The sequence below is a fragment of the Manis pentadactyla genome, chromosome 2 (genome assembly GCF_030020395.1).
Source record: "Manis pentadactyla isolate mManPen7 chromosome 2, mManPen7.hap1, whole genome shotgun sequence".
Classification (NCBI taxonomy): Eukaryota; Metazoa; Chordata; class Mammalia; order Pholidota; family Manidae; genus Manis; species Manis pentadactyla.
Window position 1 is genome coordinate 206,242,192 of NC_080020.1, and position 13,598 is coordinate 206,255,789.

Sequence of the window (13,598 nt, forward strand, 5' to 3'; positions counted from 1 at the left end):
GCAAACTATAGGATTTTCTTCTTATGGCTGAATAATATTCCATTGTGTATATGTACCACATTTTCTTTATCCATTCAGCTACTGATGGACACTTAGGTTGCTTCCTTGGCTATTGTAAATAGTGCTGCGATAAACATAAGGGTGCATCTGTCTTTTTCAAACTGGAGTGCTGCATTCTTAGGGTAACTTCCTAGAAGTGGAATTCCTGGGTCAAATGGTAAGTCTATTTTGAGCTTTTTGAGGAACCTCCATACTGCTTTCAACAATGGTTGAACTAATTTACATTCCCACCAGCTGTGTAGGAGGGTTCCCCTTTCTCCACAACCTCGCCAACATTTGCTGTTTGTCTTTTGGATGGTAGCCATCCTTACTGGTGTGAGGTGATATCTCATTGTGGTTTTACTTTGGATTTCTCTGATAACTAGCGATGTAGAGCATCTTTTCATGTGTCTGTTGGCCATCTGAATTTCTTCTTTGGAGAACTGTCTGTTCAGCTCCTCTGCCCTTTTTTTAATTGGATAAATATACAGTATTTTTGTTTGTGTTTTTTGATATGTTGTTTAGAACTTATAAGGACCTCACAAATAATGAGAAACAGTCTGAGAAATGGTTGGATTTAGAGTTTTAAGTATTATCAATTCATTAAAAATGGGCGAAGAATGAGAATAGCTCATTTACAGAATTAAAAGGAAGCACAGATATCTCTTAATTGTATGGAAAAATGTTCAACTTCTTATAATTTAAACTATACTGAAATGCCATTTTTACCTAAGATCAACAAGCTTGATTATTAATATGCTCGGTATGGACTAAATTGTGTCCCCTCTTCCCCTCCTCCAATCAGTATGTTGAAGCCATAACCCTCAGTGTGACTATTTGGAGATGAACTTTTAGGAGATAATTAAGGTAAAATGAGGTCATAGGATGGGGTCCTAATCCTGTAGGATTGGTGGCTTTTTAAGATGAGGAAGAGAGAAAGAAATCCTCCCCATCCCTTTTGCATACACAGAAGAAAAGTCATCTGAGCACACAGCAAGAAGAGGGCTGTCTACAAGCCAGGAATAGGGCTTTCACCAGAACTTGACCATGCTGGTATCTGGATATCAGCATTCCACCAAAGTGAGAAATGAATTTCTTATGTTTAAGCCACTCGGTCAGTCTGCTGAATTTTGTTAGCCTGAGCTGGCTGATAAAACACTATAAAATGGGATGTGGGAAAAAATAAGTTCTCTCAGTATTTCACTTGTCAAACTATAAATTGGTGAAGCCTTTATAAAGAGCATTTTGACAATATCTAAAAATGTCAAATGTGCATGTTCTTTGACTCAGCAACTCTACATCTAGGAAGTTACCCTGTTCTTGTACTCAAAAAGTCGAAAAAACTGTGTGTATAAGATTATAATTGGATATTGTTTGTAATAACAAAAGATTTGGAACAGTAGATAAGATTCACATAGCACTCAAAATATATCAAGAATTCTAAGCTCTTTACATATATTCACTTAATTTTCATGCCAACTTTACAAAGTAGGTACTGTTTTACAGATGGAGAAACTGAGGTTTCTTAGCCAAAGTTCTACATGTAGTAAGTGAAATGGATCAGAATTTGAACTCAAGGCTCTTTGGCTTTAGTTTTACACCTAAACTCTTTTCCCATCAGAAGGGAACTAGTAAAATAAAACTATACAGCTATAAAAAAAAAGAATAAATACATTCTTTGCATACTGTTAGGGAGTGATCTCTAAAATATATTACCAAGTAAAAAAAACAAGATGGAGAACACCGTTACATTGTGCCACCATTTATGTACAATGGAGAAAGATGTATTCATGTGTACTTCATTGTGTGTAAAATATCTTCAGAAGGATACAGAGAAAACTGGCAACATTGTTGACATGGCAAGGGCACCTGACCAACCAGGGCATAGATTTTTGCATTCTTTTGTACTTAAAAATTTTGAACCATGTGAATAAACTGCCTATTCAAAAATAAATTTATATATGTAAAAATGATTGGATGAATAAATGGGGAAAATAGATAAATCTCCCATACCAAAGTATTCCAAATAATTTCTGTAGATATTCTGCCTTTCAAAGAAAGGGAATGTAACTTGCCATTCCTTAAGTATGGGCTACATACAGTGACTTAACTTTCAGAGGGAAGGAGGGAGTAGCTTTGCAGTGAAGAAGCTTGACAAACACTAACTCAGCCAGATGGTCAAGGGCTACATCCAGTGATAAATCATATTGATAGTAGGTACTCCTGATGAAATGAGATGAGAATAGTGTTTTACCTCTCTGGTCTTCTTACCCAAAATCTGTAACTCCAGTCTCTTCATGAGAAAAACATTAAGAAAATTCCAATAGTGGAGCATCCTACAAAATACATGAACAGTACTCCTCAAAACAGGCTCATCAAAACACAGCAAAGTCTGAGAAACTGTCACAGCCAAAAGGGGCCTAGGAAGACATGACAAGTCAAGGTAATAAATAGGATGGGATCCTGGAACAGAAAAAGGACATTGGATAAAAACTAAGGAAATATGAGTAAAGCATGGACTTTAGTTGTTAATAATGTATCAGTATTAGTTTGTTAATTGTAATACATGTACCATACTAATGTAAGATGTTAATAATAGGGGAAACAGGGTATGGATGTATCAGAACTCTATACTATTGTCTCAGTTTCTCTGTAATTCTAAACTATTCTTAAAAATGAAGTATATTATTTTTAAAAAGTAATATATAATAAATACATTGAATAATATAAAATTAAATTTAAAACTCAGGTGTTCATGTCCTATTCCCCAAAGCTTAACCATAAACCTGGGAAGAGAGCTCAAGCATCTTTTGTTTAAGCTCCATAGGTGATTATATTGTGTGTCCAGAATTGAGACATTGTCTTAGGAATTTGCTCCTGCTTGAAAACATGATTTCTGAATTTTAAAAAAGTATGAACAAGTTAGTCCCTGTGTATTGAAATCATTATTAACAGGATTTTGTTTCTTATTTCTTTTGTGTTTTTTTTCTCAGTATACTTTTTAGATCTTTTAAAGAGTGTGCTCATGATTTATTTCCTTGTCTTCCTTTTATGTTTATCTTCAGTATGCCCATCCCTGAAGACTTCATAATTTTTTTAAGGTTGGCCTTCCCTGATATTCATTGGCAATCTTTAATATTCTCTTTTGCTCTTCTTCAGCCCATATTTTCTTTCTGCATTTCATAACTCTCTCTTTCAGATAATTGTAAATATCCTACCAAACACACCTGTACATCATAATCATGAGTAGCAGAAACCTGTTTTTCATAGGCTAGTAACTACATTTTTCCCCCTTGGAACTTTGTAATTTCTCAACAGTATAGATGAATATAGTAGTAACATTTGCTAGTTTAGAAAATTATTCATTACCATTAGTGAAGGCTTTCTAGCCTGGTGCACAAATGCTTATTTTAAAGAAATATTCCCTGTAATTCTTTTTACTTGCTCTTTAGTCTCAGTAATGCCAACTTGTTAGTTCATATGTTTATCAAGAATATTTTTCACATGTATCTTTTCTAAGCCATACTTTTTTTATTTTAATGTTTTTCTTCTCTCACTATCTTGTTTTAGTTCCTTAGTTATCAGCATTGCTGGTTTGGTCAAGGTAGTATTGATGATCCATAAAATTTACCAAAGATAGTTTCTAGAGCAAAGTGTTCCTTGTTGTCTTGCTTCTATCTTCTTACTGTGTAATCCAGACCCTGGTACCTCTTTGCTGACCAATATCTTCAGCCTTCTTCAGAAGCTTGCTTTGGTCTCTTCCTGTCCCTCCCTTACAGCACTTTTCAGTATTATCTTTTTAAAATACAGACTTGATCATGTTACTACCTTGCTCTGGGACCCTTTGTCTCTACCCCTTGGATATAGAATAATATGAACCACTGGTATTTATTGATCCCAGTTTATTATATTATTTCTTGAGTGTTTATAGCCATCAAGTAATTAATTTTGACAAGAACTCTGTAAGGACAGTACTCTTGTTATTCCCAATTTACAGACATACCTTGGAAATATTATGGGTGCAGATTCAGACCACTGCAGTAAAGCAGTACAGCAACAAAGCGACTCAGATGAGTTTTTTGGTTTCCCAGTGCATAAAAGTTATGTTTATACTGTATTGTAATTTGTTGAGTGTGCAATAGCAGTATGTCTAAAAAACAATGTACATACCTTAATTTTAAAGTACTTTATTGTTTAAAAATGCTGCCACAATCTCTGCTTTCAGCAAATCAATCTTTGCTGGTGGAAGGTCTTGCTTTGATGTTGATGGCTGCTGATTGATCAAGGTGGTGGTTGGTGGAGGCTGGGGTATCATAGCAATTTTTAAAAGTAGGACAACAATGAAATTTGCCACAGTTGACTTGTCCTTTCACAAACAATCTCTGTAGCATTCAGTGCTGTTTGATAACATTTTACCCATAGTAGAACTTCTTTAAAAATTGGAGTCGTTGTCTCAAAACCTCTCACTGCTTTTTCAACTAGGTTTATATAATATTCTAAATCCTTTGTTGTCATTTCAGCCATCTGCACAGCATCTTCACCAGGAGTAGATTCCATCTCAGGAAACCACTCTTCTTTGCTCATCCATAAGGAGCTCTTATCCATTGAGGTTTTATCATGAGATTGCAGCAATTCAGTCATGTCTGCAGGCTCCATTTCTAGTTCTGGTGTGATTTCCACCACACCTGCAGTTAATTTCCTACTCTGATGTCTCAAACCCTTCAAAGTCATCCATGAGGGTTGGAATTAACTTCTTCCAAACCCTCTTGATGAATTTTGACCTCTTCCCATGAATCATGAATGTTCTTAATGGCATTTACAATGGTAAATCCTTCCCAAGTTTTCCATTTACTTCGCCCAGATCCCTCAGAGGCATCACTATCTAAGACAGCTACAGCCTTCAAAAATGTTTTCTTAAATAGTAAGACCAAAAAGTCTAAATTACTCCTTTATTCATGAGGTAGAGAATGGATGTTGTGTTATCGAGCATAAAAACATTACTTTAACTGAATATCTCCATCAGAGTTCTAGAGTGACCAGGTGCATTGTCAAGGAGCCGTAATATTTTGAAAGGAGTCTTGTTCTGAGCAGTAGATACTCATAGTGGGCTTAAAATACTCAGTAAAGCATGTTTTAAATAGATGTATTGTCATCTAGGCATTGTTGTTCCATTTAGAGATTATATACTGTACTCAGGCAGAGTAGATTTAGCATAGTTCTTAAGGGTCCTAGGATTTTCAGATTGGTAAATGAGCACTGGCTTAAATTTAAAGTCACCAGCTACATTAGCCCCTAACGAGAGCCAGCCTGTGGGTTGAAGCTTTGAAGCTAGGCACTGACTTCTCTCTGTGAAAGTCCTAGATGGCATCTTCTTCTTCCAGAGTGAAGGCTATTTTGTCTTAATTAATTGAAAATCTGTTGTTTAGCCACGTTCATTAATTATCTTAGCTGGATCTTCTGGATGACTTGCTGCAGCTTCTACATCAGCACTTGCTGCTTCACCTTGTACTTTTTTTTGTTATGGAGACAGCTTCTTTCCTTAAACCTCATGAACCCACCTCCATTAGCTTCATACTTGAATTCTGCAGCTTCCTCACCCCTCTCCACTTTCATAGTATGAAGAGAATTGGGTCTTTGCTCTGGATTGGCTTTGTCTTAAGGGAATGTTGTGGCTATTTTGATCTTCTGTCCAGACCACTTAAACTGTCGCCCATATCAGCAAAATAAGGCTGTTTTGCTTTTTTTAATCATTCATCTGTTCACTGGAATAGCACTTTTAGTTTCCTTCAGGAACTTTTTCCTTTGCATTCACAGCTTGGCTAACTATTTGGCCCTAGATGTCTAGCATTTGGTCTCTCTTGGCTTTTGACATGTCTTCCTCACCAAGTTCAATCACTTCTAAGCTTTTGATTTAAGCTTTTGATTTAAAATGAGATAAGTGTGGCTCTTCCTTTCACTTGAATACTTAAGAGGCTATTGTAGGGTTATTAATTGGGCTAATTTTAATATTGTTGTGTCACAAGGAACAGGGAGGCCTGAAGAGGAGACCGGGGAACAGCCACTTGATGGAGCAGTCAGAACATACACAACATTTATTAAGTTCTTCCCCTTATTTGGGCTTTGCTCATAGTGCCTCCAAACAATTAAAATAGTAACATCAGAGATCACTGGTCACAGACCACAATACAAAATATAATAGTAATGAAAGGTTTGAAATATTGGGAGAATTGCCAAAATGTGACACAGAGACTTGTGAGCAAATGCTATTGGAAACATGATGCTGATAGACTTGTTTTTTGACACAGGGTTACCATAAACCTTCAGTCTGTAAAAAGCACAATATCTGCAAAGTATAGTGAAGTGAAGTGCAATAAAAGGAGGTATGCCTGTACAGACAAAAAAATGAGCATGGAGAGGTTAGACAGCTTATCTGAAGTGCTGTGGTTAGAGGTGGCAAAGTTTGAACCCAGCTGTTTGGACTCCCAAAGGTTTCCTAATGGTATGGCTCTCATGAGACTCCTGTGTGTAATTTTGCCCTCTTTCTACCCAGCCTCACCCCATCTCATTCTTAAGTCATGAGGGTCCACTTACTTTCTCCCATTTACCTGGTGTTTTTTTAGTGATGGTCCTTATACTTTCACTTTCACTTCGTGCCCAAGGAAACCTTGCTTCTCTTTTAATAGTTCTGCCCAGATATCACCATTAAAGTGATATTCCACCTTCCCAACCAGAAGCTTTTCATTCCCTATTCTAGAATTTATTTTTCATTTTTGGCGTTTTCCTTATTATGTTGTATAACATTTGTTTTATTTCCATCTCCCTACTAGATTGTAAGCTCCTGAAAAGCAAGGACTAAACTGTCTTTCTTACCTGTTACAAGCCATGGGTCCAGTGCCTTGCACTTAGAGGACAGCCACAAACTGTGAATCTTTAAAATGAGCTTTATTCAAACAAATGTTTTGTTAGAGATTTTATTTTTATAAGGATGGAATGTAGAATCCTTTCTTATTAATCCTTAAGAATTGCTGTAGCTATGTTACAGGGATGTTTTACTCCCCATTAGGTATTTTCTAATTTAATAATAACTTGATAAAATGTAATAAAATTTTAATCTTAAAATTAATTAATAATAGTTTTTTGACTCTGCTTTTATCTTTTCAATTGAAAATTCTTACACTGCTAGACATATGTTTAAAACATACCAAGTTTTAAAAATATTGGTAACAAAGTAATTGAAAAGAGGATTGGTATTATAGGAATGGTAATATTTCTTTACTTTCCTATTCAGGTTTAAAAAATACAAAGAAACTCTTAAATGTCTGATTCATTTTTTTCTTAATTTTTAAAAATTTGATTTCTCCCCCCAAAATTGAGACCATTTTAGAGATACATACAAGAATTTTTAATGGGAAATTAAGATCAGAAAATAAGATGAAACTAGGTGGTATCTGCCCCTAAAATACATGCCATAAGATCTTAGACTAATGCCAGAAGTGGGCCACAAATTTGGCTTTTCTTTTTCCAGTGGGCAAAGTAAACAAGAAAACATGATTAGTTATATGGTTAAATTGTTCATATTGTAAATCAACCAGAAATTTCTCTTAATGGGTCTTCATGAAGAAGGGCTGTCATGTGAAGCAGGTGAACTGTATCTCCGGCAATATCCCTGCAGTAAACATAGAGTTTAGTGTAACTGATACCTATCAGGCCATTGAGTGCAAGTCAGCATTTCCTAAGGTCCTGGTAGTTTAGAAGATGGTCTTGTTTGATTTAAAACTTAAACAGTTATTTGTAAGGCAAGCACTTAAAATTTTCTCTTAGATAACATTATGAACTATAAAAAATCTTAGAACTCAGGTTTTTATAAGGATGGAATGGGGTACAGAATGGATGTCATCTTTTAGTCCTTAGTATACTAATCCCCAAAGTGTCTCAGCACTGTAGTTGCAAAATGTAGAAGCTTGAAATAATATACAGAGGGCATATGTGAATGGATCTGCAAGGCTCCTGCCCTGGCCAAAGGTTTTTTAAAAAGAAAGATACCATAAAGAATTGTATTTGTAATTACAGTGAGCACATTAAAAATAAATGTTACATAGCTGCTAGAGCTGTGGGTACATTTGGCAAAAATGTTGGAATTAGTACTCTTGTGACCGTAGTTTGGGAATTACTGATCCTCTACAGCACTATTCAACAGAATTTACGGTTATTAAGGAAATACTCTCTATCTGCACAGTCCAAAATGCTAACCAGTAGCTAAGGTGGCAGTTAAGCACATGTGATGTGACTAGAATGACTGAGGATCTGAACTTAGTTTACTTTTGATTAACTTAAATTTAAATAATGTATGTGGCTCATAGCTAACCATATAGGAAGCTTAGTTCTAGAGAACAAGAAAGACTGCTTATTTCTTAGGCTCTGTAAGGTAGAGTAGCAGTGAGCTCAAGAATATATTCTTCATCATTAACTGAATAAAGAAATCCTTTATTTCTGAGAGACATGTGTTTTTAAGATAATCAGTGATTATTTATATTTAAGTTTATTTTTCTATTTTTGAACTTGAAAATTAACAATTAGGATGCTTGATCTTTTAGATATTAATAGAACTGTTAGCAAATAGGGTTAGGCTAAAAACTATGTTTTTTTCATGAGATTGAGACATTTACTTACAAAAATAGAAAGCTGTGGCTATACTGATAAGGAATATTTTTCTACAGTTTCCAGAGTGTGGATTCTTTGGCATGTATGACAAAATTCTACTTTTTCGCCATGACATGAACTCAGAAAATATTTTGCAGCTGATTACCTCAGCAGATGAAATACATGAAGGAGACCTAGTAGAAGTTGTTCTTTCAGGTAAGTATATAGCATCTTTTATTTTTATCTTTTTTTTTCAATGAGCTTTATTTTTTGTGCTAAATGCTATGTTCAGTTTTACTTAGTCTTTATACTATAGTTGCTTATTCTTTCACCTGTAATAATGGTTACCATAAGATTTTTACTTTCAGGGAGGTTATATCACAGATGAGAAAGTAGAAAAATAAGCCCTGAGTTACTATTTGAGTGTTAACTAAGCTAAAGGAATTACTAATTGAACTGGAAGAGAAATACGCTCTTTCTTGAGTCAAAGAAATAAAACAATTACCTTGAAATTCTGCTCCCTTTTCTTCATTTCTGTGAAGAGCATAGAAGGAAATTGGGGTTCTGAAAAGAAAATCAATAAAAGGAGAAACAATGAAGATGTGGAAGAGGAAATGGCAGTACTAATTGTTTCCATGACTTAACTGAAAAAATAAATCCTTTATTTCTAAGAGACATGCGTTTTTAAGATAATCAGTGATTATTAATATTTAAGTTTACTTTTCTATTTTTGTAGAATAGAAAAAAATAGTAAATAATGCTTCATCCCTTTTTGTTCTGACTGGGCATGTCTTACCATTCTCCTTTCCATTCATTCTTGCATTCTTGCCATTCATTGTTCCTTAGCACCTGTTTCTGATCTCATCCAAAAGGGGGCAGGATTATTAGTGAGGAGTGTAAAGGAACAAAGAATGCACATAGCAGCCTGAAAAACTTACTATTTGACAGTAAAGGAGGGATGAGGGAAAGGAAGACCAGCTAAGAGTTTATAGAGTCCTACACTATTTTTTTCCTATTCCCAAACTCATCTTTGCAGCCTGTTCTTGAGATCCTCTCTGACCATCACCTTTCCTTATTAGTCTCTGATCCTTACCATTCATCTAGCCCCTACCTTGATCATTCATCTTCTACATCATAGCCCCAAACCTCTATATACACCCCAAACATGGCTTTCTCTTCACTCTGGAGGGGCTTCACTCCCTGTCCTCTCAGAGGTCATGCTCACATCCATGCCTTCTCTGCTATGGACCCTTCATCAGATCACAGGGATATCCACTGATGACACAGATGGAAGTGAGAGGATGTCTACTGGCAGATGTATTTACTACTGTTCAGTTGCTCACAGAGGGGAGAGGAGTTTCTTTTTCTTAACCACTAGGACTATAGGAAAACAGACTCCAGTGGATCCTGGGTTCCTAAGTTACAACTTAGGTATGTTCTGTTTCCCACAGAAATATTGGTATACATTGAGGTTAAATTCTAGAGTTTATTTTGTTTTACTGTAGTGTTCTATTTCCCAGTGTATTATGTTTAACAGTTTTTAACTGGCTGAAACAGACCTAATAACTATTTGCAATCTTGTCACTGTAAGAAAAAAATGCTTTTGGAAGTTGAAATACCTACGTTCTGGAGTTCAGTTATTTGACGCTGATGAGCTTCCTAAAATAGAGTTTGGAAACCACAATATAAAATGCTAAAAATTAGTTTTTATGGTTAGATGAAACTGAGAAAAAAAATTATTGTGTATACTTCAACACAAATGAATACAGTCAACATTCTTAATCTCATCACGATTACAAATAGAGGGTTTATTTTAATACTTTTCTTTTTTAAAAGCTTTGGCCACAGTAGAAGACTTCCAGATTCGTCCACATACTCTCTTTGTGCATTCTTACAAAGCTCCTACTTTTTGTGATTATTGTGGTGAGATGCTCTGGGGATTGGTACGTCAAGGACTGAAATGTGAAGGTATGTGTTCCAAATTATGTGTCATTTGAAACAGCGTTTCGCATTTGCATTCTCTAATCATCAATAAAAGAACAAGATCATTGGTTGGTGACTAAGTAATACCCGGCTTTAGAAGAAGAGATCTATAGTTTTGAGTTAAAATTGCTAGGGGGTAGGCTGCAGGTACACATCTGTGATTACTCCTCTAAAGACTCCAAGGTGGAAGGTCGGTACACTCTGTGAAGGGCCAGAGATTACATATTTTGTTTTGATGGCCATTTGATCTTTGTTGCAGCTACTTAACTCTGTTGTGTAAACAAATAAGAATGCTGTGTTCTGATAAAATTATTTATGAACACTGAAATTTGAATTTCATATAATTTTCAAACGTCATGGGAGGGATTTTGTCCATGATCCACAGTTTGCTCAAGTGCTTTAAGCCAGTGGTTCTCAAACTTTTTCAAATTTCAGAATCCTTGAGGACTGTTAAAACATACTTTGCTTGACTCCATCCCCAATTTCTGATTCAGTATGTCTAGGGTGGAGCCCAATAATTTACATTCCTAGCGTATTCTCAGGTGATGCCTTGGGGAATACACTTCAAGAACCACCACTCTAGCTAACTTACCTTACTAAATAAACCTTTCTGCACATTTTCAGTTCTTGAATTTGTTGGTTTCCACTTGGCTTTTCATCTGGGTTTTAATTAGGGTGACTATTGCTGCCAGAGAAAATAAATTCACTGAAATAGCACCTGTTTTTTATGTAATGAACTTACATAGTAAAATTTTCTTAGTCTGTTTTTTCTTTTTAAATATATTTAGGCTGTGGATTAAATTATCATAAACGATGTGCCTTCAAGATTCCAAATAACTGTAGTGGAGTAAGAAAGAGACGTCTATCAAATGTATCTTTGCCAGGACCTGGCCTGTCAATTCCAAGACCCCTGCAGACTGAATGTGTAGCCCTTCCCACTGAAGAGGTATGTATTCTAAGGTAATAGAAGGACATTTTACTACTTATTCCTTATGTCCCTACAGAATGTATCACATCATCATAGAATATAAGTTACATGCTTAAGAATAGTAACATTCCTCCATTTCAGAAACTTAGAAATGTATTACAGGAGACAGGGCTTACCAATTGTAACAAATTGCATTTTATGTACTTTGGGATTACACTAGGACCACTGCATTGACCTCTCAAGCAGTGTCCCAAGTCCTGGCCTCCATACTTCCATCTTCTAACACTACAGCTTAATATGCAACTCTGATTATATCACTCTCCACTAGGAAACCTTCATATATATTCTGTTTCCAATGGTGTGTACTATTCAATATTCCCTGAACACACCCTTGTTCCCCCTACCTTTGTTCTTATTAGTATCCATCCTACATGCTTTTTCTAGACCTAGCTCAATAGCTACCTTTTCTGATTTTACCCTTACCTAAAAATGATTTTATTTTCTGAATACCATGGCACTTTCCAAATCTCCCTAATGGTATGCATAGCATTCTGTCTGAATATTGTAGTGTTTATACACAAGGTTGCTCTCAAGTAATTTATAATTTAGAGAACACAATGCTCATGTTTTTGTGTGCTCTACCATGCCCAGCATAATACCTTATACTTAATAGATCCTCAGTGATGAGTAAATGAGTGAATAAGCCCCACTGATTCTCATAATATTCCAGTGAGATATATTAATATCAATATATGATGAGACAAATGAGATTCAGAATGGTCAAGCGACTTGAGAAAAAATTAGTAAGCAATATTAGAATTAAATCTGGATCTGATGATTTTTAGATCCATTATTTTTCCTAATGTATTGTACCCCTCTAGGGTAAAGGGAGTAGATAAAGGAAGAAATAATTGGCTTGGTCATTCGATAGTGATTTATTTTAAATGATTTCTATCCATAGATTGTAATCTTACTATTTAGTTATTTTATAACCTCTTTGGTATTCTGTAAATTAAGGCAAAATCAAGCTTTTGGGCTGTTGCCTTGACACCCTAGTCACAAGATTTTACCAGACTGAGGCACCAGAGTAAAAGCTTCTGAGATCCTTTCATAAAAATCCCATATTGCCATATAGCTTAACCCTAGTGTGAAGTTTTTAAAGTAGTAGACGAGTACTATGGCATAAGGAACTGAGAGCAAGGAGTTACCATGAACATAGGCAAGAGGTTGAGAAAGATGAATAGTGGAAAAAACTTAGTGCATTTTATACACAAACTGTGAGAGAAACTTGGCTGGGAGCAGGGAATGTCGAAGAGAGGCATGTTGTTTAAGAGCCCCACAGATGGTAGTGGTATGCCATTTACCCCAGTTCAGTATTACTACATTTAGAAATAGCAGGACAAAGCAGATAGATACGGTTTTACATTTTATTCATTATTTATATTGTATCCTGAAGATGGAAATTCCTCAGGGAAGTATAAGATGTAGAGCAACATATTTGAATTGGTTAGGTTGTATACAGAGTATTTTAGAACAGGAAGAAATTGTAGAGTGGAATGTCTCTCAAGGTTACTTTTGTCATTCCAAGCATGTAGTCTCAAAGAAAGAAGGTCTAGTAAGAGCGAGGAGGTCATGGAGGAAAATTGGAAGGAAGAATGGGGAAAGAGGACTCTAAAGGAATGGAGGAGATAGCAGTTAGGAGATGAGAGCAATCTGGAATCTGAACCAAGGTTAGAGTAGTACTAATTTCAGATGGCTGCACAGGAAATGCTTCCTGAGGTCTCATGTGCCAGGCTTCATGCTGGGTGCTTCACTTACCCTTTATTGTGTAATCTTCACCAGTCCTGTAAGGTACAGCTGTTATCCTAACTTCATTGATAAGGAATGAGCAAGAAAAGTTTCTGAGGAGTCAGTATTAAACTTCACTAATTACTGAGATGAGCTTGACAAAAGACTACATGGGAATAGAAACCTTTGAATCTGATTTTGTGGTTGTCATTGTTTATAT

At 35.6% G+C, this 13,598-nt stretch overlaps 1 protein-coding gene across 3 annotated transcripts in view; it reads left to right on the forward strand.

Moving 5' to 3' along the window:
* The window catches only part of PRKD3 (protein kinase D3), an 82,487-nt gene that overhangs the window by 33,406 nt on the left and 35,483 nt on the right, over nucleotides 1-13,598 (forward strand). For all 3 annotated transcript variants that reach the window (XR_005033791.2, XM_036931583.2, XM_036931584.2), the window contains exons 3-5: nucleotides 8,757-8,895; nucleotides 10,516-10,647; nucleotides 11,451-11,608. Coding sequence is in view for 2 of the 3 variants with exons in the window: in XM_036931583.2 (XP_036787478.2) it covers nucleotides 8,757-8,895; nucleotides 10,516-10,647; nucleotides 11,451-11,608 (429 nt within the window). In the remaining variant the exon portion in view is untranslated. The remainder of the gene's footprint in view (nucleotides 1-8,756; nucleotides 8,896-10,515; nucleotides 10,648-11,450; nucleotides 11,609-13,598) is intronic.